Below are 25,824 nucleotides of genomic sequence, written 5' to 3'. Positions count from 1 at the left end.
AGTACCTGCCTTTTTCAAAGAAAGACTAACGTCACTGCGGCCGCTGGCTGAGCACTTTGCTTAAGCATTAATATAACCGACCTCTAGCAGAGGCTTTCATTTTCTCAAGACACTGTGAACTGCTGTGTTTCTGGTTCTAATGTCACCCATTCCAAAAGCGGTCATAGAAACATCGACGACCACCAGTGTCCACAAAAACACCAGGTTTCAGGGAAACATCCATCCACCAGCAATTTCCATCTTGGTTTTGGGAGTCGGATACCCTTGCCGGGTCACACAGATTCTTGATCTAGAATCATGCCAAACCATCTCAAATCAAATCCCGCCCCCTTCCGGTCTCCTGGGTCAGTCTGGGCCATGTTGCTCGAGAGCCCTCACTCTGTTTTCAAACTGGGCTGGTCAGTCACCCCGAGGCACATCTGCAAGTCATCAGGATTCTGCTGCCTGCCAGCCCAATTTTGTCCCCCTGCACATCCTGTGAATTCACACCTGGCTGCAGGGTTGACCTGGGAGGTGCTTGTCTGCGGGGCTAGTGGCGGTGCCCCACTCAGCCTGGCAGGGAGACGAAGAACCAGCTTTCGTGGGAACCGGCTCTGCCACAGGCTTCCTCATCAAGTGGTTTTTGTGATGGACTCTGTCCCTTGTGACATGGAGGGTGCCAATGGCCAATCTCAGCTCAGAAGAATATTTGTCTCCATGCTTCTTCATTCTTACTGTATAGTGTTAGTATGCTAAGAGGCTTTCAATTTAGAGATTAGAGATTTAGAGATTTTCAATTTAGAGATTAGATTACCTCACACCCCCAAAAATAATCCACTTCATTCTTGCTTTGTCTTCTATTTGGCAAACTTATCACATCTTAAAACATTTTATGCATTAGAAAAGTGCTTTTTAGTGATAACTGAACAATAACCATGATTTACCACTTTCTTCACTTTTCTCTATATTTTAAGTGTATACAATTATAGATTGAATAGCCATATTAGAATTATGAAGGATAGAGACTGAGATAAGGAAATAAAATCTCCAAAATACCCTAAAACCACCTGTCTGACCAGTCTTTATTGCACCTCTACTCACACTCACTTCCCAAGTTTTTCCCTTTAGTCCAGTGGAATCTTCCAGAAGGAACACCAGAGCAGCACCATAACCCACCCCAGGTTTGCCACTTGCTCCAGAGGAAGCAGCATCTGGTTTTTCAGTGCATTGTGCATCACCGTGGCTTCAGTTCCGATGAAACCATCCCTTCTAAAATGGAATACAAAAGCACTGGACTCATGCTTCTTTGTCCCACCCATTTCTAAAGCACAAGTTAGAAATAAATTAGCAGCAAATGGGCAGCAGCAGGGAAACAAAGGGAGTGATCAAAGACTTTGCTGCTTGTGTGTGGGCGTCGGTGGTAAATAGGCTTCACCCTGAGACAGCACATCACAGGCCCCCGAACAGCAAGTTCCATTCATCATCCCAGGAGGATGTGTTCTCCAAAGCTGGGCCATGAGTGAAGCCAGCCATGTCACCACCATTTCCAGACACCTTTTGAGAAGGTGGAAGAACAAGCAGCAGAACAGGCCAAACCTAAATAACATTGTGCAATTAGGCAGAAGATCACATGAGTTTGCCTTTCCCATGCTGTGCTTACATATGTCACGGGGGTTCCAGCGACACAGGATGTGGGAGGGCTGGCAGGAAGAAGGGGTGAGCTAAATCGTGCCAAATCCAGTCTCAGCCTACAATCACTTAAAGAACACTATGGTGCAGATTTAGTGACGGTGAATAGGATTTTGGCCAATATATGTTAGTTGGGGGGAAAAAATGCCAGGGACACCACCTTTTTCCCTCTGATTTTTAAGAAAGGAGGCAGGAATATCACACCTTAGGGTGCGCTCTTCACACGTAGTTCCAAGGGCTTCCTGCAGGGTCAGTCCCACTGCTAACACAGTTTCAGTGTAAGATTAAAGATGTATTGCAACTGTCATATTTTAAAGATGTTAAGAAACTTTCCTTGGCAAGTTGTCTTAGCTTATAAATGTTGAATAAATAGGACCATTTTGCATTAAATTAAGGTAGGTTTCAGTAGTAGATTAATTCTAAAATTAAAATGTTGGTAGAGTCAACATGGGGAAATCATAAGGAAGTTGTGACCCACAAGCATTTCTAGAAATTATGCTGTGCTAGTACTTTAAAAAACAAAGATAAGAGATGACAATAGCATCTAATGATATGCATCAAAAAAGTAAAAAAAAAAGATGTGCTTTCATTATTAAAGAAATTGGCTTTTTTGCTGATTTTTTTTTTTGCTAATTTAAGTGAACATATCACAACATGCGGATTTTAGTGGGGATTATTGTTTTGAAGCAGTTTTGTGTGACTAGAGAGTTACTCTTTTTGGACTGGCTTCCAGGTCATCACTCACTCAGCAAACATTTGTGTACACACTGTTAGCCAGTCCCTTTCTATGCACTGGGCTTATGACGGGGATATATTAATCCTTTCTGTCAAGACACGGGTACTCTAGGTCTTTGGAAAAGCCAAGCGCCATGTGGACTCAGCTGCTGGACCCTGTCAGGGGGTACCCCCTGACACAAGGCTCAGGCACCTGTTTCAGGACAAGTCACACATGGAGTGTCTCTGGGTGAGCCCTGTGTGTTCTTGACCTCAGGGACATGCCACACACATGCACCCCACATGGAATGCTTGTCTGTAGTAGACACAGCATGTTGAACTAATACTAATACATTTGGTAAATTTAAAAGGAGTCAGTTCTCAAATTTGCACTCCAGGGATCAGAAATCAACTTCCAGAAAACTTCAAAGAAAATATTGGCAACCTTGAGCAATGCTACAGTCTTTGGGTAATAATGCCATCATGTTCCCTCCATGCAACTTGAAAGGAACTGGTGGTCAAGGGGAGGCTGGGGGGAATCAGACTGGATACCAGCATCTTCCATGGCCTTGACAGAGGCTCAAGCTACTTCCTGCCAGGAGTGTGGTTATAATCTCTTCCACCTGCCTGTAACAGTTGATACAAACAGTCCTGTGGAAGGAAGCAGCCAGCCCACAGTGAGATCCTTGCTTTACCTCAACACCCTTCACTGCACACTATGGGGCGATCCCCAAGTGGTGAGGTGGCCTCGTTGTGTTCCACTATGGGTTAAGACACATCAGCGAGGCTGCCAGGAAGAACAGCTTTGGATGGCACCGTTGACTCTCTGCTTCAATAAGTAAAAAGTTGTCTCATATTTCCGGATGGTTGCTTTGTTTCTGTGGTCTTTGACTCATACCTGTCAAAGTCTGTGTCAAGTGTGTGGTCAACTTGGTTGTCCAGTTCTGAGTTTGCCTCGTTAGTTGGAGCTCCCCATCAGGTCCAGGTCAAAAGACAGGAAAACACAACTCTTGCCCCACCCTGGCTGGGGGCCAAGGCTCTCTGTCCTTCAATCGATTTTACTTCTCTCCACGAAAGCTATTCTTCCTCCTACATGCTGGTCTGCTGGTCTCAAAGTGAGGTCTGGTCAAGAGGCTCTGAATGACTTTGAAAGAAGAGGGAGTAATCATGGCCTCCAGCACCCACACCTTGCACATTTTAGATGCTCAGAGGAAATCTCTCTCTTCATTCAATAGTTATTGACAGCTCGCTGTGTGTGATTGATGAATACCACGACGTGAGCATGATATGCACAATCAAGACGGTAACGTGCCAGTCTTTTTTGGTATCCCATATGCTGCTCCTGTTATAGTCTGTGCCCAGCAGCCTCTCGGGACAGGGGGTGTTGCTCGAAGACTTTCTATTTTATTGGTACAGACAGCTCACCATCCCTCTTAATGTCTTTCTTTGACATTTGTATTATAAAAACCTACGAGAAGCATGCAAATGTGTCTTTCCCACTTGTGACTCTTCATGAGCTCCTCTCCACCCTGACATGCTTACTTGTTACACTCTGGTACCACCAGCTGAGCAGACCACTGTGGTCAAATGGGGATAGACCAGCTGCATCTCCCTTCAAGGAAGAACTTGCAGGACTGTGGCCAGCTTGTGGTCCCCAGCTGCCGGTCCCTGCAGGGTGGGCCTGCCCCAAACCTTGTCAGTCAAGGCCACCTGCATCCTCTGCACAAAGGCAAGGCTAGAATGCACCAGTGGGACTGGGGCAGCTGAGGAACCATGTCTGCTCTGTCCCCCAGGTTGGCCAGGCTTTGTCAGGCTGACTGAGGTCTGCTGGGCTTGCACCACAGTTTGCTTCTTCCACTGCCACTGCTACTGCCTCTTGCTTCCCCTGGTGGGTGTTGATCCCTAATAATCATCACTAGTAGGCACTCCAAACTTTAGCTCAGAGTTACTTCAAGAGAAGTCAGTCCGCACCATCTCTTCATTAGGGACCTCCTACTCCAAGAGCCATTTAAGACCCAGTGGGCAGAGAGGTGGGTGTCCCGAGCTGCAGAGCGGGGTGAATGTCTGTCACAGAACCCTTGCCAGAGGCTGGGCACACAGGCCTGTCTGATCTTAGCTCAATTATCACAGATCTTCCTGACCGTCAAATGTGCAGGGCCAAGACCTGGGTGCAGGTCTCCCATCAGGACCTTTCTGCACCTTCCTGTTCATTTTTTTACTGGTAGATACCATAATTAAATCCATCTTATGGGTGAAGGAGCCAGACACAGAGTTACGTGAAGCCCACCCAGTCACGCAGTTAGTAACTGGTCAGGCTAGGACACCCTGGGTGTGTTTGCCCTTGAACATTGGCTTTGGTCCAGATGCCATCCTGCCTTGCCTGATGTGGTCAGACAAATCATTCATTGCTTCAGAGGGCCAACCCATATTTTGCCAAGTCCCAGGACGAGTGCCAGAGGATATGAAGACAGTTGGGCACAGCCACGGCCAGCACCACCTCAGACTCCCCTGCGCACAAACTCTGATGATGATGTGTGACGACACAGACCCTGCTGAAGCCTCCCAGAGTGGCCTATGACGGTGCACCAGCCATGGATGGTGCCATCAAGGCTCCTACCTGTCCCCTTTCTTTGCCTCCACCCCAAACACATGCAGGAATGGAGCTTCAAGTCCTTTGCGAAGAAGCCACAGATTCTGCCCCAATGGGGTGTGTGTGTGTGTGTGCACGAGCGCACTCGTGTGTGCGTGTGGATACATGACAATGGACCAAGCCTGGCAGATTTCTGGAGCAGTGAATACTTCTGGTGACTTTCCTCCTCACGCACACTTCTGCCTCCAGCTCCCCCGGCTCCTTTCTCACAAACAGACCCCCCAACCTCCATCTTCTATCCCTCTTTACTCTCCTCCCTCCTTCTATCCTCCCTCACACTTGCCTTTCTTCCGTAGCGCCTTCTTTTAGAAACCTTGGCTGGAAAAAAAGAAAAAAGAAATCTTTGCTGGAGTATTTTAGAACAAACATAAGACATAACTTCCCTGAACACTTATGCTCTTAATCTGGTTACAGCTCCAGATAAAAACAAAGAAACGAAACCTGAGACTGATTGGCAGCCTCCTCTGTTCCACTCAGCCACCCCTTACCAAGGGACCCGAGGGAGGTGCAGAGCCAGTTGTGAAAGGATGAGCAAACTCTAGAAGGTCTCACACTGTGGGTGACACTTTCTAGTTAGAGCTGACAACCTAGGTAACTCAGAATACCCCACGGGGGCTAGGAAAGGCCAGAGTGAGCCCCAGTGGTTTTCTCTTGTTTAACTTTGGAAATCAGAGAGACCCTAAGGGCCAGAGAAATCTGATATGACTGAGTAGTGTGGGACCCCCAGTTCTAATGTTCACGGGTACCACTATTGCAGGAAAGTGTTCATCATGGTCAGGCCGCTGAAAAAGGCCCACTGGCGATCGGGGGTGATGAGGGAGAAGGGCAGTTTGGAGAGAAGGTAAGGCTCACCCCGGGGATAGAGGCACAGGCACAGGAGTCTGCCAGCAAGGAACCAAGGCTGGCTCAGGTCTTGAGCTTACACGTCTGCATGGCTGGTGGTGCACTCGTGGAGGACAGGTCTGGGGGCTGCAAAGCAAGAGCTTCATCTCGAGCCACTCAAGCAAAGATGTCACCGAGTAGCCTGGGCAAGGGTAGGCAGGGCCTGGCTGGTCGGCGGGCCTGGAGGTCATCCACGTGAGGACGGAGACGCGGGAGCGCTGAGATCAGGAGAGTGGGAAGAGCAGCGGGCGGGGTGCAGAGGGCGCGAGGTGGGGAAGACAGAGGGAGCAGCTCTGGGAACCTCCTGTCAGAGGCTGCAGAGAGGAGGAGCCCGTGCAGGAGACCAGGGAATGGACATGTAGAGAAGAGACATGGGAGAGGAGCGCACTGTGGGGCCAAGTGAGAGCGGGTTCAAGAGGCGGGTGGACAGGAGTGTTGAGAGATGCTCGAGGCTGCAGGAGACCAGGACAGGAAGCGTTTGTGGTCTTGAGCCCACAGAGGCTGCTGGTGGCTTCCACATAAGCTGTTCCCCAGGCTCAGTCAAGGAAGACGGAGCCAGGTGAGGAGCCAATGAGAAGTGAGGCCGTGGACGGAGAACGTGCAGACAAAATGGGGGTCAGATTTGATTGGAGAAAGTCTAAGGGATAATCCCATAAAACCTTTTTTTTAAGTAACATTTTCATTTTGGCCCATTAAAAATAAAGTGAAAGGAGCCATTTTAAGAACTGGCTTGTATTGTTCAGATGGTCCCAGTTTTTGTCACCACCAACTCAATAAAATGGTAAATATTTTATTCTCACCATGATGTGGGTCAGGAATTTGGACGTGGCTCCGGGGGACATCGATGGTGTGGGGGTCTCCCCTGTGGTGGCGGTCAGGCCTGGGCTGTGGTTGAGGTACCCGGAGGTTGACGGGGAGACTGCACCGCGTGGCCGCCCCAGTGCTGGCTGCTAGGTAGAGCACCAACACCTGCTGGCTCCAGCAGGGGTCTAATAGGACTCGGGCGACTCACATGGCCGCTGGCCTCCCCTGTGCACGCACCCAGGAGACCCGGGGAAGTTGCCTTTTTCGGACTGGGCACCAGTCACGTGGTGTCACTTGGGCTGCTCTCTGAGGGTCAGAGCAAGGACAGGCCGCTCAGATTCAAGGGCAGCTACCACGGGCCTCAGCTCTCATGGGAGGCTCGTCAAATAGCTTTGTGGTCACTTAGAAAACCACCATAATCTGCTCTCTTGTAAGTTAATTTGTCTTTCAATGAACCTAGTCACTTAGTCCTCAAACTAGCAAGCTGGCTAATCCCCAGAGAGAAAAGAGCCCAAGAGGCAAGGAGAGGAAAAGGGATTGGACAGCAAATGTTTTCCTGAAGGCAGACAGGCCGGCAAAATGGAGTCGCCTTCTTCCTTTTTTTTTTTTTTTTTAAGGTGAGAAAGTACATTGAACTTTATTTATTTTTTAATTTTTAATTATTTATTTATACAAGCACTGGGTACAGTCAGAAGCGCGGATGGGTGAGAGAATTCACCAGAGCCAGAGCGGGGAGCAGAGCAGGCAGAAGGACCGAAGTACACTGCTGAGGGGAGCAGCGGGCGGCAGGAGAGGTCTGCGCGCCATGTGGGACCCTCCTCCAGTGGCTGGGGAGCAACTGGGGATCGAACCGGCCCTGCAGAGGCTGTGGGCAGCTTCGCAACCCAGCGCTCAACCGCTGCGCCACCGGGGAGGCCTGCCTTCTTCTTTTTTTTTAATCCAAGTGACATTTATAAGAGTATATAAGTTGAGCAGGTGTGCATCAATGAGAATGAATGTTATATACGACCACTTGAATAATAACAGCTATCACATTTTTGAGTGATCCTTTATGAGAACCACTGTGGGAGGCCCTTTTTTGATCTAATGTAATCTTCATAGCATGGGGAAACTGAGGTGCAGAATGGTTCAGTCATGGGCCCCAAGTTGTAGCTAGTAGGCAGTGGCTCCAGGATTGAATTCATGTCTTTCTGATAATAGGCTCTGATCTCCTGTGAGCTGTTACACTTTCTCCCCAGTTGGAGTTCAAGTGTTTTTGTTCACACCCTGGCGTCGTATAGTTGTCTTTTCACATAGGCCCTGAGTCAGGATGGAAGTGGCCCACAATGGGCCAGCGAGTAGGTAAGAGAGCAGGAGCCGTGGCCAGACTGGCTTCCTCCCTGACTTCATGCTGCTGTGCTTGCTGCTGAGTAGTTGAACCTTTTGGTGAATGCAGGAGGGTTTGTTACCTTGTCACGACTCAACCTTTAGGAATGGGATATTTGACTGCTTACTGGGAAACTGAGATAGTCATAAACTGATGTGAATTTATTTTTTTAGAAATTAATTTTGAATTGTGTCAGTTAAGGGGACACGTTATAAAAAGAATTCTATAGTACAGAGAGGTATAAAGAGAAAAGGAGAAGTATTTCATCCCTGTCATTATCTCCAAAACCTTGACTGAGCCCTCGGCCCTATTTCCAGAGGCATTTCACTGTTAAGTTTCTAGTGCCTTCATCCATAAATATGTGTGACTAGTGATGCATGTGTGTATAGTCGTCTAGTGTGCAGTGCAGTTATATAATTTTTAATCAGGAGTGAACTAGTTAATATCTGCCCCCTTCTCAGGAAGTGTGTCCATGTATGTGTGGATACATGGATGAGAGTATCTGGAAAGAGCAAATGTTTTCCTGAAGGAGGATGAGAATTGGGATGGAAAGGGAAGTACAAGAAGGGAAGATTCTCTGATTCTGTGGTAGAATGATTGAAAAAAATTGTAAATTTCCACTCACTGCTATCTTCATATCCTTTACAAGTGCACTTGTGGTTCCTTCCATCAAGAGGAGTCTCTTTCCCACGCCTTTTGACTTGCGTTGGCCAACAGAATATGGTCAATGTGATGTGTTCTGAGATGAGGCTTGTGTATTTCCCATCATTCTTGGTCCACAATCTGGACAAGCCTAGGCCATCCTACTGGGGGATGAGAGGTCATGTGGAGCAGAGCAGAGTCATCTGGCCAAGGCCATTCCAGTCTAGCCAGCCCCCATTTAACAATCAACTGACCACAGACACAGGAGTGAACTAGTTAAGATCTGTCAACCCTCGGGCATGGAAGAGCACAGCCAAGATTAGCAGTGCTGCCTGGATGACATATAGCTGACCAAGGGCTTCAAAGAGCCCAGTGCGAGTAAGTCCCGAAGAACTCCCAAGTCAGACTGCAGATTTGTGACCTAAATAAATGCAGTGAATTCTTGGTGATTTAGGCCAAACAAAAAAATGTTGCTTGTTATGTAGTGTTATGTAGTTATTGTGACAATAAGTTACTGTTTGGCCTTTAGTGTGGAGGATGATACATAGTAAGGACTTAGAGGTCAAGGGCTGCCTTAGTAAATCCTGGTTTATGGAAGTTTTGTTTTGTTTTTCATCATCTGATAATTCATGTTCAAGTGAAATGAGAATGGTTAGAGAAACCCACCCCCACATGTTTTGTTTGTTTATACACCTCTATTTACAGAACTCTGAATCTACTAAATGATACCTGATACTATTGTTATTAATTCAACAAATAGCTATAAGGAGCTGATCTTTCTTTTCTTCTCCATAAAGATCTGCCAGAACCCAGAGGTCCTTAACCTTTGCTTCTGTGGGCAACTCCTTTGGTGATCTGACAAGGCCTATAGCCCCCTTCCCAGAACGTTTTCTAAAAGAAAATAATAGAGAGAGAGGATTGTAGAGAAAATCAATGATATTACAAAGCAATTCTGTAAATATTATAACAAAATTATAAACTAATTATATGTATATACATGTATTAATGTATTACATGTATTAATGTAATATATGAATTAATATTAATGTATTAATGTGATATATATTAACACATGAAATAAAATTTACCAGCAGGTCAATGACAATCTTCATTTCAGAGTGGAGGGGAGTATAAAAGATATTTTGAGAGTATGAAACAAACTGCCACGAAAATATGAAACTATTTGTCACTTCCATTGGCGCTGATGTCACTGCCTTTCTGATACATGCCAGTATGACTCTATATTCATAATTGAAGGAAGACCTAAATTTTAGTTAGATGTTAAGGGGAAAAATGCCATTCCCCACTCCCATCTGCTCCCTACCCAAGTTCATAGCCCCTCTGATTCTGTGTATGGATCGGCTGAGGAAAACGTTTTCAACCTGCACCATCCCCTCTGAGCCTCCCCTCCCCACACATCACATAGCCATTGCCGCCAAGCTCATATTTCTCCCTCTAATTTTTAAATTTTGGACATGAATGAAGCCGCTTTGGATTTTTTTCCATTGATAAATGATCTGCCAGTTAGCAACATCCTTTTAAAATGCAAGCACAAGCCATGAAAGTAATTGGCTGCAAAAAGATTTTACCTTTAGGATAGTTTCACATCAGGGGGTTTGTTTAGAATTATCTTCATCTCAAAGAATGAAATTTCCAGCACCGCATCCCAGTTCTTGGGCCAACTGATTGAGGAGGAGGTTCCAGTCCAAGATTTAAGGGTCACTGGTAGAATAAATCAGGAGACAGCCCCATTAGCTCATTCTACCTCTTTCCTCAAGTCCTAACCAAACAGCAGAGATTGTCAAGACCCTTCCCAGTGTCATCCAAGAATCATCTCCACCAGAATGAAGATGTGAAGGAACCAGACTTGGTGAACCAGAGTGATATGGGTTGTGCCTATGAATCTGTATTTTAATAGGTCATCCAGTAACCAAAATAAGAGAACCTTCCAAGAAACTCTTTGCCACAAGCTTATATGACAGTTTGAGCCCTGGGTGAGCAGAACTTTTTCTGAGAGTTTGGTATCTGAACCTCTGATAATCAAGGGGGTTGTAGGCCTGATCTACAGCTGACATGGCTTCCCTGTCCCTCTTCCACAGATCATCCTGGGGTCACAAATGTGTGATCCTTTCTGAGAACACCTAGCACACACATCCGTGTCCTTACTGGTGAAGGACTGTCTTTACTTTACAAAGACCTCTGGTTCCACACATGGATCCTGCCTCTTTTTCAACTTCATCTCAATTCTCATAATCTCAGTTCATACGTGCCAGAAGGTGTGAGGAAACCACACACACCTCCTGGGAGGGTGCTGTCCCACCCCAGGACCTTTTATGAAAGCACGCAAGGCTTTGAGGCCAGCTCCAGAGACAGAATGAAGTGAATTATCTTGTCCACGTCTGCAGTCACTTTCACTGGCCAGTTCTTGGCTCCACTAATATGTGGCCCCCACCAGATGTGGATGCTGCCTTTGGCCACACCAACACTGCCATTACCCACTACGCCTTCTGCCAATGAGAAAGGCAGCTCTTAACCTAGCTCCAGTCCAACCTCCCAGGCGGAAGGCCCTTCCTGTATACCCCCTTTGCTCACCCCCACTTTGCTCACCCCCTCTTGGCTCACCCCCACTTTGCTCCCATATTCTTTTACCTCATACCCCTTTCCCTCACCTGATTTCTTTCTTGCACAGGGAGGAGACAGTGCCGACCCCACTGACCTGGCAGGTGGATGCTAAGGCCTCCCAGGAGCAGTCTCCTTCTCTTTGTGCCTCAGTCAGAGACCTCTGGGGGGCAGAGAGCTGGGGAGGCCCTCCTGAAATCACCTTCTCTTTGATGATTCTGTGGAGGCCCGGGCCCAAAGCCAAACCTGGTCTGAAAAGGAGGGCTTCCTTTGGTCAGGACACAAATATCTCAGGAGTGGTGAGGCCTGTCCAGCTTGGTTCATTTTTTAGCTAAAATGGGATTCTTCCAGGATTCAGATGGCGCTACCATCTCTTGAGAAAACCTCAGTGCATACATGCCAGAGGTGTGAGGAAGCCACCCCCCCTCCCCCCAGTGTCTGTCCTCCCACAGCGGGCAGAGGAGGGCTGAGGGACATGCACCAAAGACCAGAGGCTGATGCTCATGCTTCTGCCTGGCTTTACCATCTTCAGAAACTGGCGGGTGTGGGAAAAGTAAAAGGCTGACCTTTCTCTCAACCCTAAGTCACTGTGAACAGCTTTCAAAATAGCTGTCCCCCCCTCCCCCGCTGGCTTTTGATGGCTTCGGCTTCAGTGCTCCCTCAAAAAAAGTCCGTTTTCTCATTTTGGGTGACAGGTTTCACCATCTATTTGCTTTACAAATGTGTGTGGGCGGTGAGCTCCTCTCGCCAGATTTTTCCCACGCACTTTCAGATCGAAAGGGCTGACCCTGCTGAGAGCATCCTCTGAGTCACCTGGGGAATCTCAGCATCCTCTGGCAGCAGCGGGGGACAGACGGCATCTCCAGAGCCTGTGGACAGAGTCGGGCCTGGATTATCTGGAACTCAAGGAAGTGGGGGTGTGTGTGTGTGTGGCAAGTCTCAGAGTTTGGGCACCTTGGGCTAATCAGGGCTTAGTGGTGGGGTGAGGCGAATGGGGATTCTGACAGACTCAGCCGCAGAAGCGGGGGACACGTGCCTGGTATCTCAGCTGGTTCTCATTTCAGCCCCCAGCCCATGTGGACTTCAAGCCTCTGGAAGGACTGTGTTATTAACAGAAAAAGCCTTCTGCTGGCCGTTTTGAGTGACTGGATAAACTGCTTCTACCTGACTTCAACCCGCTGGCTGGAAAGTAAGAGGCCTGATTTCAGGGTATCGTTAATGCAAGAGGGGGGGCTGAGGACAGTGTAAGCAGCTCACTTCCTCCCTCCCTTAACCTCCTCCTGCAGGCTTGCCCTTTGCCTTTCTCTGCCATGGAGTTTCAGGTGCCCCGTCCCTGGCCAAGTTGGCTAATGGGTTTGTTGATGGGCTTAGAGCTGACCAGAGAGGGGTTACTAGGATCCATCAGGCCCCAGGGATCCAGTGATTGTTGAGTAATCTCGTCTCTGGCATAGTGCTCGACGCTGTGGAGGCGAGGGGAGGGGAGCGATGTCGATGAATGACAGTCCTTGCCCTCAAAAGCGAGCACGGTTGCACTGAAGTGTGACTTATTTCCGAGTAACCGATTACAAGGGAAATCACACCTGAAGGAGGAAGTCTGGAGGAGGAAGGAAAGTGGAAGGCAGCAGGGCAGACGAGAAAGGAGTCTGCCATCCCAGATGTGGGCTGCAAGGTGGATGTCAATCTCGCTCTCCAGGTCTGACTGGGCATGGGCGTGTCACTTGTGTCCAGGCTCTGTGCTGACCCAGCAAGGGCAGTGCGCAGTGGTGGTGGGGCAGGGGCCCTCTCTCTACTAGCTGCCTTGGCATGAGTCTTGCTCAGCTTTATACCACATGCTGACTAATCACGGTTCTCGGTCACCCATGACCTTTCCCTCACCCCACTATTCTGGTAGATCAGAAAGTGCTCGGGGAACACCATGGCAGGACAGGAGACAGCGGAGCTGACGGAGCTCATCTGGTGATGGCGTGGACTGGACCGACACATCGGCGCAGGCAGGTCTGGACACCGGACTCAGCAGCTTGGGATGTATCCAGAGACCAGGCCACCAGGTAACCTCCGGGAAGATCTGCTGGCCTGAGTCCTTCTGAAAAGTGATGGCACCAGATGATGCGCCACCTCCCAGTAGGGCAGCACAACCTTCACTCTGGCCCGGGGCTAAGCAACTCCACCACTGGATTACGTCTCCACGGAATGAAAGACAACGCTACTGTCAATGTTGTAGTGTTGGCTTTATTTAAAATCCTAAGGTTAAAAACATTTCCAAATGGCGCAGTAGACACTACAAAGGAATTTATTTTGGGAAACAAAAGTTTCTCAACCCCACTTTGCAGGTGGGGCGCTGGCACTTGATGTGCTTCTGGTAATTCTTTGGCAGATAAGAATGAAATGAGCTCTCGGACCCACTATCCCTAAGGCCACAAGAACTGAGGATTAGTCAATTAAAGTGCAATTCTGATTTTGCAGCCAGCCAAAGGAGGCTTGGGTGTCACTCAGCAGTCCCTAGGGGCTGAGCCATCTCTGGAGAACACGTGGTAAAGTCCCACAGAAGCTTTTTTATCAGCAATGCCCCCTGAAATTTAAAGATATACCCTAATATTTCAAAAAAGTGCTTAAGAGGGGAAAAGTATTAATCCAATCTTCCTCTTTGCTTGGAAGACTCACAATAAAGTGATTCAGGGGTCTCAATCAAGTGCCCCTTGCTTGGGTGTTTTGTAAACGTGGATGACTGACTCGGCAGTCTCTGTGCAGGCAGCCCTGGGTTCTGAGTAGCAGCAGGGAGTCATCTCTGCTGATCTGCAACACCTCTGAGCCAGGGGAGTGTGCTCACATGGGCAGTTTCCAAAGTGGGGTTTAGAAAAGGAAACTCCTATAAAATTGCCCCAGTGGATATGTAACCATCATGTTAGCATTTAAAACAGACTCTGAGATGTCACCCTGAAGTGTGAGTTCCTTTCCTAAGTCTAGAATGGCTTCACCACCTTAGGTGACAAGTGAAAATTTTCAGTAAGACTGCCCCCTTCATTTCTTGAGTTGTATCATGTGGCTTTTCATTTTTACGTTCCAACTTGGTGGGATTTTTCAGTACCAGATTCCTGCTAGGTGATTTCTTGGCCTGCTGTTGTCCCAGTCTACCTGGGGTCCGGTGGGCTCGAGTCAGCAGATCTTTGTCCAGGTCACACTTTCTCCCAGAAGCCCTGTTGAGGGCGTGTGTGCCCGGCAGAGCTGTGCTCTTGGGTGAGGCTGATTAGTGATTTCTGGGGCAGTGGTAATCAAGGCGGCTGGTATCAATACAAACAGGAACTGACTGTTATTCAGAGTTGGGCCATCAAGGGGCTGCTGTTTTTTTAAAAAGCATAATCTGGGAAGGATATTTCCTTCCTGTTGATTTCTAGTGTAATTCAGTCTACTGGTTGGTAGACTATCATTTTCAATAGCTGTTTTCCATGGTTGTTTGCAACTTTTAAAGTCTCCCTAAGCCCCAAATCTCAGTAAAGACGGGAACCTATTTAAAATAAGACTAAAGCTATGTCTACAAGCTACAGCAAAACAGGCCCAGGTGTTCCCTGGCGGCCTCATGCACAGCAAGCTGGAGCTCACACAGCAGAGGAGCGAGGACAAGGGCTGTCCACCACAGAGTAAACAAGCCACAGCGGCAGGCTGTGACCACTGGGGACTGAGCGGTCCTCTGAATACGACAAAGGTCTTTGTGCACAACTGCAGTCCGTGATCAGGTGCAAACCACCAGGGACAACTGCTCTACTGGAGAAGTGCTTCTGGGTTGGCTTCCCAGGAGCCAAGTGATGTCTGATAGAATGTCCCAGGCCTTTCACAGGAAACATATCACCTACTTACTAAATGTTGGTTCTGGCTGTAGATGATGGTGGCGACACCAGCAGAAGGCCATTAGCTTGGCCAGAGTCTGATGGTATCCTAAGAATGCTAGCCACTCGAAACAAGACTCTAGACTGCTTTGCTCTGGGTTCTTTAAATTGTTAGTTTCCTTCATGTGGTCAATCAGCTACTTCTGATAATCCTTTCCACAAGGGAGGGTAGACACTTTGCTCTGGAAGAATCCTCAGGCTGTGTGACAGGCTTATGAAGACAAGCACTGCTACAGTCTTGGATCACCTGAATGGTTTCTGTTTCAGTAGAGAAACTTCATGGCCTTGGCCAGCAGGAGGTGCTAGAGATGCTGATGGCTTTCTGGTAGAGGTGGCTACTTTAAGGAAGAAGAACACGAGAGGTCCAGCTTTTCTCTCGGCTAACCTATCTGGAAGGTTCTGTTCACCATTCCCTAGGCCCCAGCTAAACGGACAGGTACATAAATCTCCTTTTTAGGCAAAAGGTCTGAGTCCCCTGCAGGGGTTATTTCCTCCTGCCCCTGCCCCAAGAGAGTCCTCTCCCCTGGTGCATGGCAGGTATGGGGTCTGTGCTTGCTTTGACCTGGGGGTCTCTGACCCGGTCTCAAGTTGTCGACAACAGTCAGACAAGGCTTGTCGACAACAGTCAGACAAAGTCTTGAGGTGATCTGACTTGGCCACAGGCTAGCTGAAGGAGCAGCTAGGCCTGGTACTTGGGTTCTCAGATACCCCGTCCTACACTTGTCCTCAGGCCACCAAAGTGGGCTGCTCCATCCGATGCCCTGCTCACTGGAGGCTACAGGTGGCTGGCCTCTGGGAACAAGGCCCAAAGAGTCCATCACAGGTGAGCTCTCTGTGGTGGGAGAAGAAAAGGGCCAGAACAGAAGAGACGAGAACAGGAAGATCATCACCTTGTCCAGAAAAGGAAGGCTTCATCTGCCCCAAGGCTAGATGTCTCCTGGTGTCAGATACAGGATGAGCAGCAGGATGAAGGTAAGTTGGATACTGGGGAATCTGGCAGGTGGGCCATGGGCACCAACAAGTGACCAAAGACCAGATTCATGAATTATGCCTGTTTACACTTGTCACCAAAGACTTTTGTTAGGTCCTAATTTTTCAAAGTGGTTCTTACCCTGATTATGGTAATTAGTAAACATTATCAGCAGGTGAAACAGAAGCTCTTATTTATATAAGTGAAGACAGGCCAACAGCCCAGGAGGGAGACCCCAACGCTGATGCACGAGCCTGATTTTTGGCCACGGCACTGATGTCAGCCATCACTTGGGTTTCAGCCTGCTGTACCACCACAGCGGACCCTCAGTCCAATGGGGGGCTCTGTTTCCTGGGTTATTTTCAGTTCTGATTTTCAGGGTGACGTTCTGAGTAGCTGAGAGGCCTGGTGGTGTGAACGGCTCGACTTATGGACAGGATTGCCCAGTCAGAAGGGCCAAGGAGTGCAGCTTAGATGTCCTTCCAAAACTGCTGAGTTCTGGAGCAGCCTGCAACCACCTGGGGCAGGGAAGGCCAGGACCATGGCAGAGAGGCTGACGGGGATCTTGGGAGGGTGCCCTGGTGCCCTGACTCACAGTGGCCCTCTGGCCTCCTCTCGTGGGAGCACCAGGGCCTCAGAGGGTCTGGCCAGGGCATGCAGGCTGAGGCTCCCAGTCACCCAGGATGCCCGGCCGGGCAGAAGAGAACATCTCTCTCCACTGGCAGAAGTTGGAATCCTCTCCGGCCTACAAAACTCTCTACAAGAGACCTGTAACCAAGTATGCCCCAAGAGGCCAATAGTCTCCTCAGTTTGTAAACCTTTGGCAGAGTGTCCCTTTGGGTGTTAGGACAGTTGGGTTCCTGATCAATAGAAATGTTGCTTGAGCCCTTAAAGGCCATGGGGCTAAGAGTGCTGGTGCGTAGTTAGTGCAGAGTTCACAGTGCTTCGGGGCAACGCAGCTCAGGGGGCAGCTGGGGGGTTGCTCCCACAGGTGCTGTCAATCAGCTTCAGAGCTACTGCTGCTGCTTCTTTTTTAATTTTCTTTCTTTCTTTCTTTAGTGCTTTATATGATAATTGAGGAAGAGTAGTGTTTCCTGTGGATAATGTGAAAGTATTAAAATCTGGGTGCTTGAGGCTACAGGAAATCACTTCCATCATAGATTACAGGCCGGTCAACTGTCAAGCGATAAAATACTTTCTTGGAGACAAACCTGAGGGAACAGAAATGAAAAGGAGGGTGTTACTTTGAGAGCGGGAAGCCTGAGGGGCAGCAGCCGCTGCTGGGGCCTCTGAGGCAGTTGCAATGATCTGGTTAGGCATGTGCTGGCTGCTGGCTGGAAGAGGGGGTGGGAGTCCTGCACCCCTCAGGCTCCCCACCCCCATTTCTGCAAGGGGTCAGGGAGTCTTGGGACATCACCATGGACTCTGCCAGGAACCGGGAGTAGCACACCCGCGCAGTCCCATGCTGAGTCTCTCCTGCTGCCTTGCTGCTCTGAAGGGGCCGGGGCCTCGGGGGTCCAGGTGGTCTGGGCTGAACAGGGGATGGGGTAGATGGAGAAGGTGGTGAGAGGAGGTAAGTTGTGGAGGTGAAATGGATTTCTTCTGACTGGGCATCTAAATCTGTTTTGTCATCCATGGTTTTGGACTCTCGTAGGCCGAGACGACCGGGGTATGTCACAGAACCACGGCCGCCTCCAGTGATAATTGGAGGCCTGGGAGTGTGGAGGGGAAAGGCGGGGAGGGGCAAGGCGGGAGGCACATCCTTCTAACCTTTCCTTTGGTTGACACTGCTGGCCACAAGCCCCGGGGACTCCAAGCCTGGAAGTAGTGGTGGGGGCTGGCACAGCTTTCCTCTAGAGTCTCTTATTGATTTATTCTGCTAAAAGCCAAGTGGGCTGTGGCCACTAACCCAGAGCCCCATTCAGAGAGGAAGTGGCTGGCTGCTGCTCAGGCAGGTCTTGTAAAAGAGGCAGCCCCAATTAAGGGCTTCTGCTAAAGCCAGACGACAGAGAAGGGGCAGGAGCCTGGCAGCCTTCACCACTCTCCCGTATCTTCTCACAGAAGGGCCCTGACTCAAGGTGGATGCTTCTCCCATGTTGATTCTCTGTCTTGCTTCCTTCCCTCGCTGTCTCTCCAGCCTTATGTCCCTAAATCCACTCTCCTGCTCCCCAAGCCCTGCAGTGCAGGGCCTGGTACGGTGCCTCCAGAGAGGGCACACGCCACTGCCGCGCCCTCGTCAGAACACACATGGCACGTGCTAAGGTTCTGTAAGCACAGGCCTGTGTGTTGTACAACTGATAAAAGGCACTGGAACACCATAATATAGGGGTCGAAAATCAAAGAATTATTAGTAATAAATTACTGACAATTAAATAATCTCTTCTTAACGCCCACCTAGGTTGAGGCAGGTGGGTTCATCTGGATGCCGATGAATGAGGTGGCCCTACCTGGAAAAGGTGTTGTCGAAGATGAGCATGTAGATGCCGGGGGTGCGGACCTTGAGCTGGCCCTGGATGCTCTCCTTGTGGGAATTGCATCGGGTTGTGGGAATGAGGACCTGGGAGGAAAAGCAGATATAAGCGTCACAGAGGTTGAGAGGTCTAGGGTGAGGAGAGTGACAGGAGCTATTAGAGGGGCTGGTCTTCCGCCGTGCTGCTCCCTCTGCTGGATGCTTCTCTAACCCACACCCCCATTCTCACCCACATGACTACTTCTACCAGTTTGGTCCATGGGGCCTACTTGATTTTTGCCTCCCCAGGTGCACCCACAGTGCCTGCACACCCCACCAAGACAACACCACCTGGAATCACAGTTGTCTATTTACTGTGGTCTCTTTCCAGTTGCACCGTGAGCTCCTCAAAGGCAGACCCCATGTTGTCTCCTCTCTCTCCAACCCCAGGAGGTCTCACGGAGCCCAGTATACAGCAGAAGCTCAACAAATGGTTCTGAACAGGCTGCCCGCGTGCAGTGCCGTTCCTGGTCTCTGCACCTCCACAATCAGGAAACCTCAGGGCCACCATCGGCACCTCATCCTGCTGTTGCCTATAAGCCCCAGGCTGGTAAGAGCTCATGCAGGGAGTCCCTGGGTCAGATGTTGAGGACATGTACTGGCAACAGGTTCTCTAAGCTGATGTCTATTTGGGGGATGTGAAGCATAAATAACAGCTGCCCTCCACAGCTGGCTGGTGACAGAGGACCTGTGAAAGCAGAAGGAACCTGCCTCGTTCTCCCTGTAGATGGGCTCACTCTGCCCCCTGGTGCCCACTATGGGAAAGACAAGGATACTCCTAGCCCCCAGAAGGCGACCTAAGGAAGGAAGCTAAGGAAGGCTTCTCCAGACCATGGAGTTTCTGATTCCTGGGAGGAACCACACACATCTCAAGGGTCATGAAGATTTGGTGAGGAGCTAGGGAAGTGACCCATGGCTCAGCCACAAGTGAGCAGGTGGAATGGCAAAGGCCTGGTCACTTGATTTAGTTACCTTCTTCCCTCCACGAACATTCACTAGCATCTAATCTAGGACGATATAGTGTGAGGTGCTTGGTGTACCTTGGGAATATAAGGGTGAATGGCAAGGCGGAGGTGGCAGGCAAGTTCCTGGCAGGGCAGCTGTTTGTTAGTGCACAGCTGACAGGCATCCTGGTTAAGCTGCTGCGCACATAACTACGGCCAAGCAAGTTTCCTCGGGCTCAGTTTCCTCATATGCAAATAGGACTAAGACCTGCCTCACAGAGAGACAACAACCTCCCTGTGCCCAGTTGGCAGGCTCAGCCTAAACACATTCTCAGACCAAAAGCTCCAGGATCTGCTGGATGGAAAGGCTCCAAACTAGGCATGTGGCCCGGCTATAATTCACTGAAAGGAAAAGAGGCACACAGCAGTTTTCAAATAAAAATGAATAAGGCTACCTCAAGCCGGCTAGCAAGAAATTTTAGAAGTGAATTTGAGGACAGAAATGACAAAGCAATCTCTACAAGGAGACACCAACAGGGCAGACAGGGCAGAAGAATAGACCCAAATGGACACATGTTCCCCTAAGAGGACCCTAGAACAGGAGGGGCAACTGCTGTGTGCCCCACCCACCAGGCCCCCAAGTTCCATGCCTTTTCCTTCCTCAAGGCGAGCCCTTCACAGGCACCCAGGGGACCATACAATTAGTGACAGATTAGTGGACACGAATGCAAAGACCTCACAGAAGTCACACAAACTGGTATTCTTTATTTGATCTTGACTCTTCTCACGCACGGAGAATGGAGACTCTGCAACTATATTAACAGCCCAGGATTCACTATAAGAGCAGGTCCAGCATGTCTGTCTTTACCATTCCTTTCATTCACAATGATTCAAAGGCAACTCCAATTTTCACCCAAACCAGTTCTCCCTCCAATATTCCCCTCCCCTCTCCTTGCAGAGATTCAGGCATGGAATTCAGACCCCAGGCATACGGCCTTCCATACCAGTCAGCCCCACATGGAGTCCTGTCTTCCTGTGCTCTGGGTTCTACTCCCTGTGTCTAGACCAGCGGTTCTCAACCTTGTCTTTCCTGGAATCACCTAGGGGTGGCTGGGTGCCACTCATGGAAATTCTGATTTAGTGGCCTGCGGAGTAGCCTCAGGAGCTTCCCAGGTACTTATAATGTGTAGCAAGGTTGAGAACGATGGTCCTAGTCATCACTCTGGCTGTTTGTACTGATAACGTTTGCGGTGAGATACTGAAAACCCTCAATTGTGAGAAGCAGAGGGGCCACCACCTCCTGTAAGGACCCATTCTTGCTCTGCACAGCTCTGCTGAAAAATGATCCTTGCATTGAGTCATGTATTTGTATTCTTCTGAGTGTCACCTCCCAATCTATCCCAGCAGCAGACAATTCTAGATATTTGAGACTCTCAGCCTCTGGGTCTTTCCATCCCGAAGCTAGACAAGCCCAGGAGCTTTGCCTGCTGTGTGATGTAGCCCAGAGGGTATTCCCACATGGTTTCTCTGTGTTCCTCTCATGCTGGGAGCCCCGACTGTCTAGGTCAGGCTTGCCCAGGAGGAGGCAGGATGGCCATGGCTCTGCTCTAGGAAAAGTCCATCCAAATACCCGGATGTGTGAACAAGGGGCTCGCTGGTGTGGAGCCAGGCTTACCTTACACTGATCCAGCGGGGTGTCCTCTGCCTCCTGGAAGACCACACTGAAGGAGATGCTCTTTGGGTCGGAGGAGAAGACCCAGCTGATGGTGAGGCCTGCCTCCACCACAGTGATGGGGATGATGCTGTAGGTACTGGACCTCACAAACAGCTCCCTGTTGCCCTCCCCGAAGTTGACAATCTCTTCTACTGTGAGGGGTAATTTTATCCTAAAATACAAATCAGAGAGGGACTTGCTCAAATAGACCAAGTGTGGTTCAGCGGTGGCTAGAGACCTTGAAGCTCTTGGGAAAGAAAGGAACTCGTAACCTTGACCAACTTGCTGAATTATGGGAGAAGACAGGCAGCACAGCTCATCCCCACAGATGAGCTGAGCATTTACCACATGCCAGGAGGAGTTCTAGGCCCTGGGAACAGGGAGTGAAACTATACCGAATACAATCCTGGCCTAAGTGGAGCTGGTGCGGCACCTGTGAGCTAGTCAGAGCTGAGGCTGCCCGAGCTGCTCCGTGCCCCTGGGGGACAGGAAGTCAGTGCTGAGCACTCGGCTTTCACTAGTTCCCCCGAAGCTGTCCTGATGCTCAGCTGTCTTTCTTTATCCCCTTTCTCTTTCCAGTTTCCCGCCCCTCTCTTAACTATCAGCAACAGTAAAAGCACACTTATTGGAAACCTTGTCCTCTTCTCAGTGCAAATCTGGGGCTGCTGCAGGATTCCAAGCAGGCACCCTGATCTTAAATAGACGCATCTCAGACTCTTTATAGTGCAGGGGTGGTGGGGTGGCCTTGGGGAGATAAGCTTCTTGGGGTGTGTCCCTGATTCTAACTTCCTACGTGAATAAGAGCCTCTTTCAAAAGTCCAGTGCGTTTAGTGACAAGTTTCTCTGATTTCAGGCCCTTGCACGACCCTGAGTGTGATGTGATGTGCAGAATGTGACGCATAGAGCAAGAGGACCTGGGTGCTGGTACCCTGCCCTGCTTCTTATTTGCTATAGCACTTAACTTCTCTTAAGCCTGTTTCTTCAGCCACAAACAAGAACAACCATCTGGCCTCCTGACTGAGTGAGCGCTACAGTGGAGGATGAACTTGACACTGACGGGGAAGTCTGAGGTTGTGTATCTTGACTGGGTGGCATTCCGTCATGCACCATGCAGCTATGGAGGCACATTCAGTGTCAGTGAATGAGAGACTGACCACATCTGTCCAGTGACTGTCCAATGTCCTATGTGCTGGGACATAGGACACAGCACACATTAGACAAGTAATCAGCCCTTGGGCATAACAACAGAGAAAAAGAACGGAGTGGTCTTGGGCGAGTCTCATCATCTCGACTGTGAAACTGGAAGGTGGTGTCACTGTGCGCCAGGCTTCCGTCTGCCGGCCTCAGGTAGCATCACAGCAGCCACATGCGGAAGCAGGATGCACCTGGTCACTCATGAGGAAGGTGAGGTTTCAAAAAGACTAAGAAATCTGATCAACACCCACACAGCTCTGACCCAAGGCTACACTAAATTTGCCTTAAAAAAAACCACATTATTGTCCTTTTTAACACAGGAGCAGAAACTTGGTTAGATTAGGTAACTTGCCTCAAACTACACAGCCAGCAAGTGTTGGAGCTGAAATTCTATTTGTCTCCAAATCCGAGGAGCTAGGTGGAAATACTCCTCCAAAAACTATGCTAACGAAAGAGTAATCAACACTTAAAAAAAACACCAAAAGTTCTAAAGAACAACTCTGATGTAAGTCGTTTACCTTTGTGAAGATTTAATTCCATGTAACATTTTTTTTCATTTGTTAATTTAAGCTTTATTTCTAATTATGGTACAAAAGACCCTTCCAATAGTTATCATATTTAAGACTATGAGAGTAGGTAGGAGAGGGGTCCGTTCTGGAAAAGAGGTGCATCTTTTCACAGGAATGTCTTACTATAAAGGGGGTTTTGACTGTATAAATCATAACAAAAAACAAAACAAACACAAGCTGACAGCCACCATCAGGCCGAGACAGCACTCGGGGTGCTCTCTGGCTCTGGCACTGAGGGCCAGGGCTCCCCCGGGCTGCTGCTCTCCCCCAAATGTTACACTGACCACCTGGCTCAGCGACCTGTCACTTACATCAGTTCCCCGGACTTCAGCAAGCAGATTTCAGCATCCTGTCCCCCAGGCACGTCCTCTGTGTCCTCAGGGGTCAGTGAGTTTGATGTGGTGTCTCTGAAATGCCATAAAGAAGAAGATATTCAGCTCCCAGCACCCCGGGACCCACAGTCTTGGCTCCACATAGTCAACCTCAGAATGCATGGGAAGTCCTTCAATCCCAGAGGCCACACCAGATGCTACGCCTTGCATGGTGTGAGGCTAAGTATTTATGAGGCTCTTGTTTTGACTTTATGTCTACACAGAGACATCCAGAAAGGTCCAAGGAGGAAAGGTCCAGGCAGCTCTGCTAGAGGATGTCACAGGATTAAAAATGTCTGCGAATTCAGTAAACAAAGAGGCCACTAGAGGGCACCCTCTACCAGAGCCCTTTCCTTTCCTTGCTATTGATATTTTTCTCAGAAAAGATGAGATAAACTCACTACCCCGAGTGACCTTCCTCCCACCTTGCTCTGGCTGGGGGGGCCTTGTGCTGAGCAGTGCCTTGTGCGATGATGGCCCATCACTGTTCCTGCTGAGCATGCGCATCTGTCCACTGGCCTGCCCCTCTGGGGTGGCGGCCTCACCATCCCTGGCACCTGCTGTGCACATCGCCTATGCTCAAGCAATGTCTTTGTGCCTCAGGGGAAGGTGGTGTAATGGCCCAAATGCTCCCAACAGAAGACATGACCAAGGCTCCACTTATACCCAAGAAAGAATAAAGTGTTGACCAGGAACAAGTTGGATCCTGAGGAAGCGTCTGGCAGTGCTGTCCAGGTGACCACACCTGTCTGGATGAGGGGGTCCCTCGGGCTGCTGAAATCTCGATTACCCTGTTCTCACAAATCAAAATGCCTTAGCTCCCTTTTCATTTACTATTGTACAACCTCAACCCTGCAGCCAGCCTGAGCAGACTGATTGCTGAGATGGGCTGAGGAAGAAGTGGGTGCTAGAAAGCGCCTGTGGCCTGAGTCACTGGCTGATGTTTTCTCCAGAGCACACCATCTATGCCTTGGCCTTGCTAAGCCCGACACAGTGAGCAAAGTGACCCAAAACTTCACTGACCCACAACTTCCTACCATCTCTCAGGTCAGCTTCTAGCCATGGTCAGTCTCCTGGGAACTGGGAAGTCTTTAGTTATGACTAAAGATAGCAGCCCCTAGTCTCAGATAAGACACTTACATTTAATTTCAACAAATTTAAAAAAACACTAAGAGTTTGGCTCCTTGGTTGTACCAGTCACAGGCCAGTGGTGACGGTGCGGGATAGCGCAGGTACGGGATGTGGTCACAGCCCAGAAGGCTGTGCTCAGCGGGGGGTTTGGAAAGCTGGCCTGAGTCTGCTGTGGACCTTATCCACTGTGGTTCTAACTATTAAATTCCTAGTAGTTTTTCTTTGAGTCACTGGCTCTCTTTTGCCAAAAAAGCAAATGAAGAAAAGCAATTCTGTTATCTTGATTTCTGATTACCTAGTATCTAAGGTCTGACACCAACACGCAAACCTATACGCACAAACTCACAACCAGCATCCGGGGCCCTGCAGAGCAAGCCGCGCCCCCTCACTTGCAGCCAGCTGCTTAGGCCATTTTCTGAAATATTTTTATCTTATCTTCCACCATTCCCTGCCCATGCCTGGCAGTTAGACTCTGCTCTGAGTAGCAGCACTCTCTCATCACTGGGTCCTGGAATGGACATCCTTTCTAGGGCCCAGGCTCGAAAGGTCAGTTCAGGAGGCCTGTGCAGGTGAACAGTCTGACTCCAGAGCTTACTTCCTTTCTCCCCCCAACTCTCTTTAGAAAATGTTTAAGTATTCCTGGAGAAATCCAAGACATGACTGGGTATTTGCCAAGTGTAGAGTTTTGTTTCAAAGAAAAGTAACACCCTTGAACAATGAACACTACAAATTGGCCCCAAGAAAAGGCACTCTGGGGCCCCCTTGGTGGCGCAGGCGATCGAGTGCCACACTGAGAAGCTGTCCGCAGCCTGTGCAGCGCCAGTCTGATCCCGGCTGGCCGGCGAGAATCCGGTATGGCGAAGCAGACCTCTCCTGTCTCTCCCACTGCTCCCCCCAGCAGTGTATTTCTTCAGTCTGCCTGTTCTGTTCCCCGCTCTGTCTCTGGTGAATCCTCTCACCCTCCTGCGCATCTGGCCTGTACCCCAGTTCTTGTATAAAAATAAATTTTCCAAAAAAAAAAAAGGCACTCTGTAGAGCAGTTGAAATAAAATTCTGGCCCCCACATCATGAGTGGCTCAGTGCCTACAACTTAGTTGCAAGTTTCCATTGGAGAACTTTCGATTGGAGCACAATTAAGACAAACACAGTCATGCTGTCACAAATAAATATTATCACCGCCCCCAGCAAACACATGC

The 25,824-nt window shown here is 49.3% G+C and overlaps 1 protein-coding gene across 3 annotated transcripts in view; it reads right to left on the bottom strand.

The window, feature by feature from the left end:
- Positions 1-17,331: 17,331 nt before the first annotated feature.
- The window catches only part of FYCO1 (FYVE and coiled-coil domain autophagy adaptor 1), a gene marked incomplete at both ends in the record, with an annotated part of 47,928 nt that continues 39,435 nt past the window's right edge, over positions 17,332-25,824 (bottom strand). For all 3 annotated transcript variants that reach the window (XM_084247497.1, XM_084247498.1, XM_084247499.1), the window contains 4 exons: positions 17,332-17,407; positions 18,644-18,753; positions 21,325-21,535; positions 23,438-23,533. In XM_084247497.1, the coding sequence (XP_084103623.1) occupies positions 17,332-17,407; positions 18,644-18,753; positions 21,325-21,535; positions 23,438-23,533 (493 nt within the window). The remainder of the gene's footprint in view (positions 17,408-18,643; positions 18,754-21,324; positions 21,536-23,437; positions 23,534-25,824) is intronic.

The sequence above is a fragment of the Talpa europaea genome (genome assembly GCF_964194135.1).
Source record: "Talpa europaea genome assembly, chromosome: 11".
Classification (NCBI taxonomy): Eukaryota; Metazoa; Chordata; class Mammalia; order Eulipotyphla; family Talpidae; genus Talpa; species Talpa europaea.
This window is presented reverse-complemented; position numbering and strand designations above follow the sequence as displayed.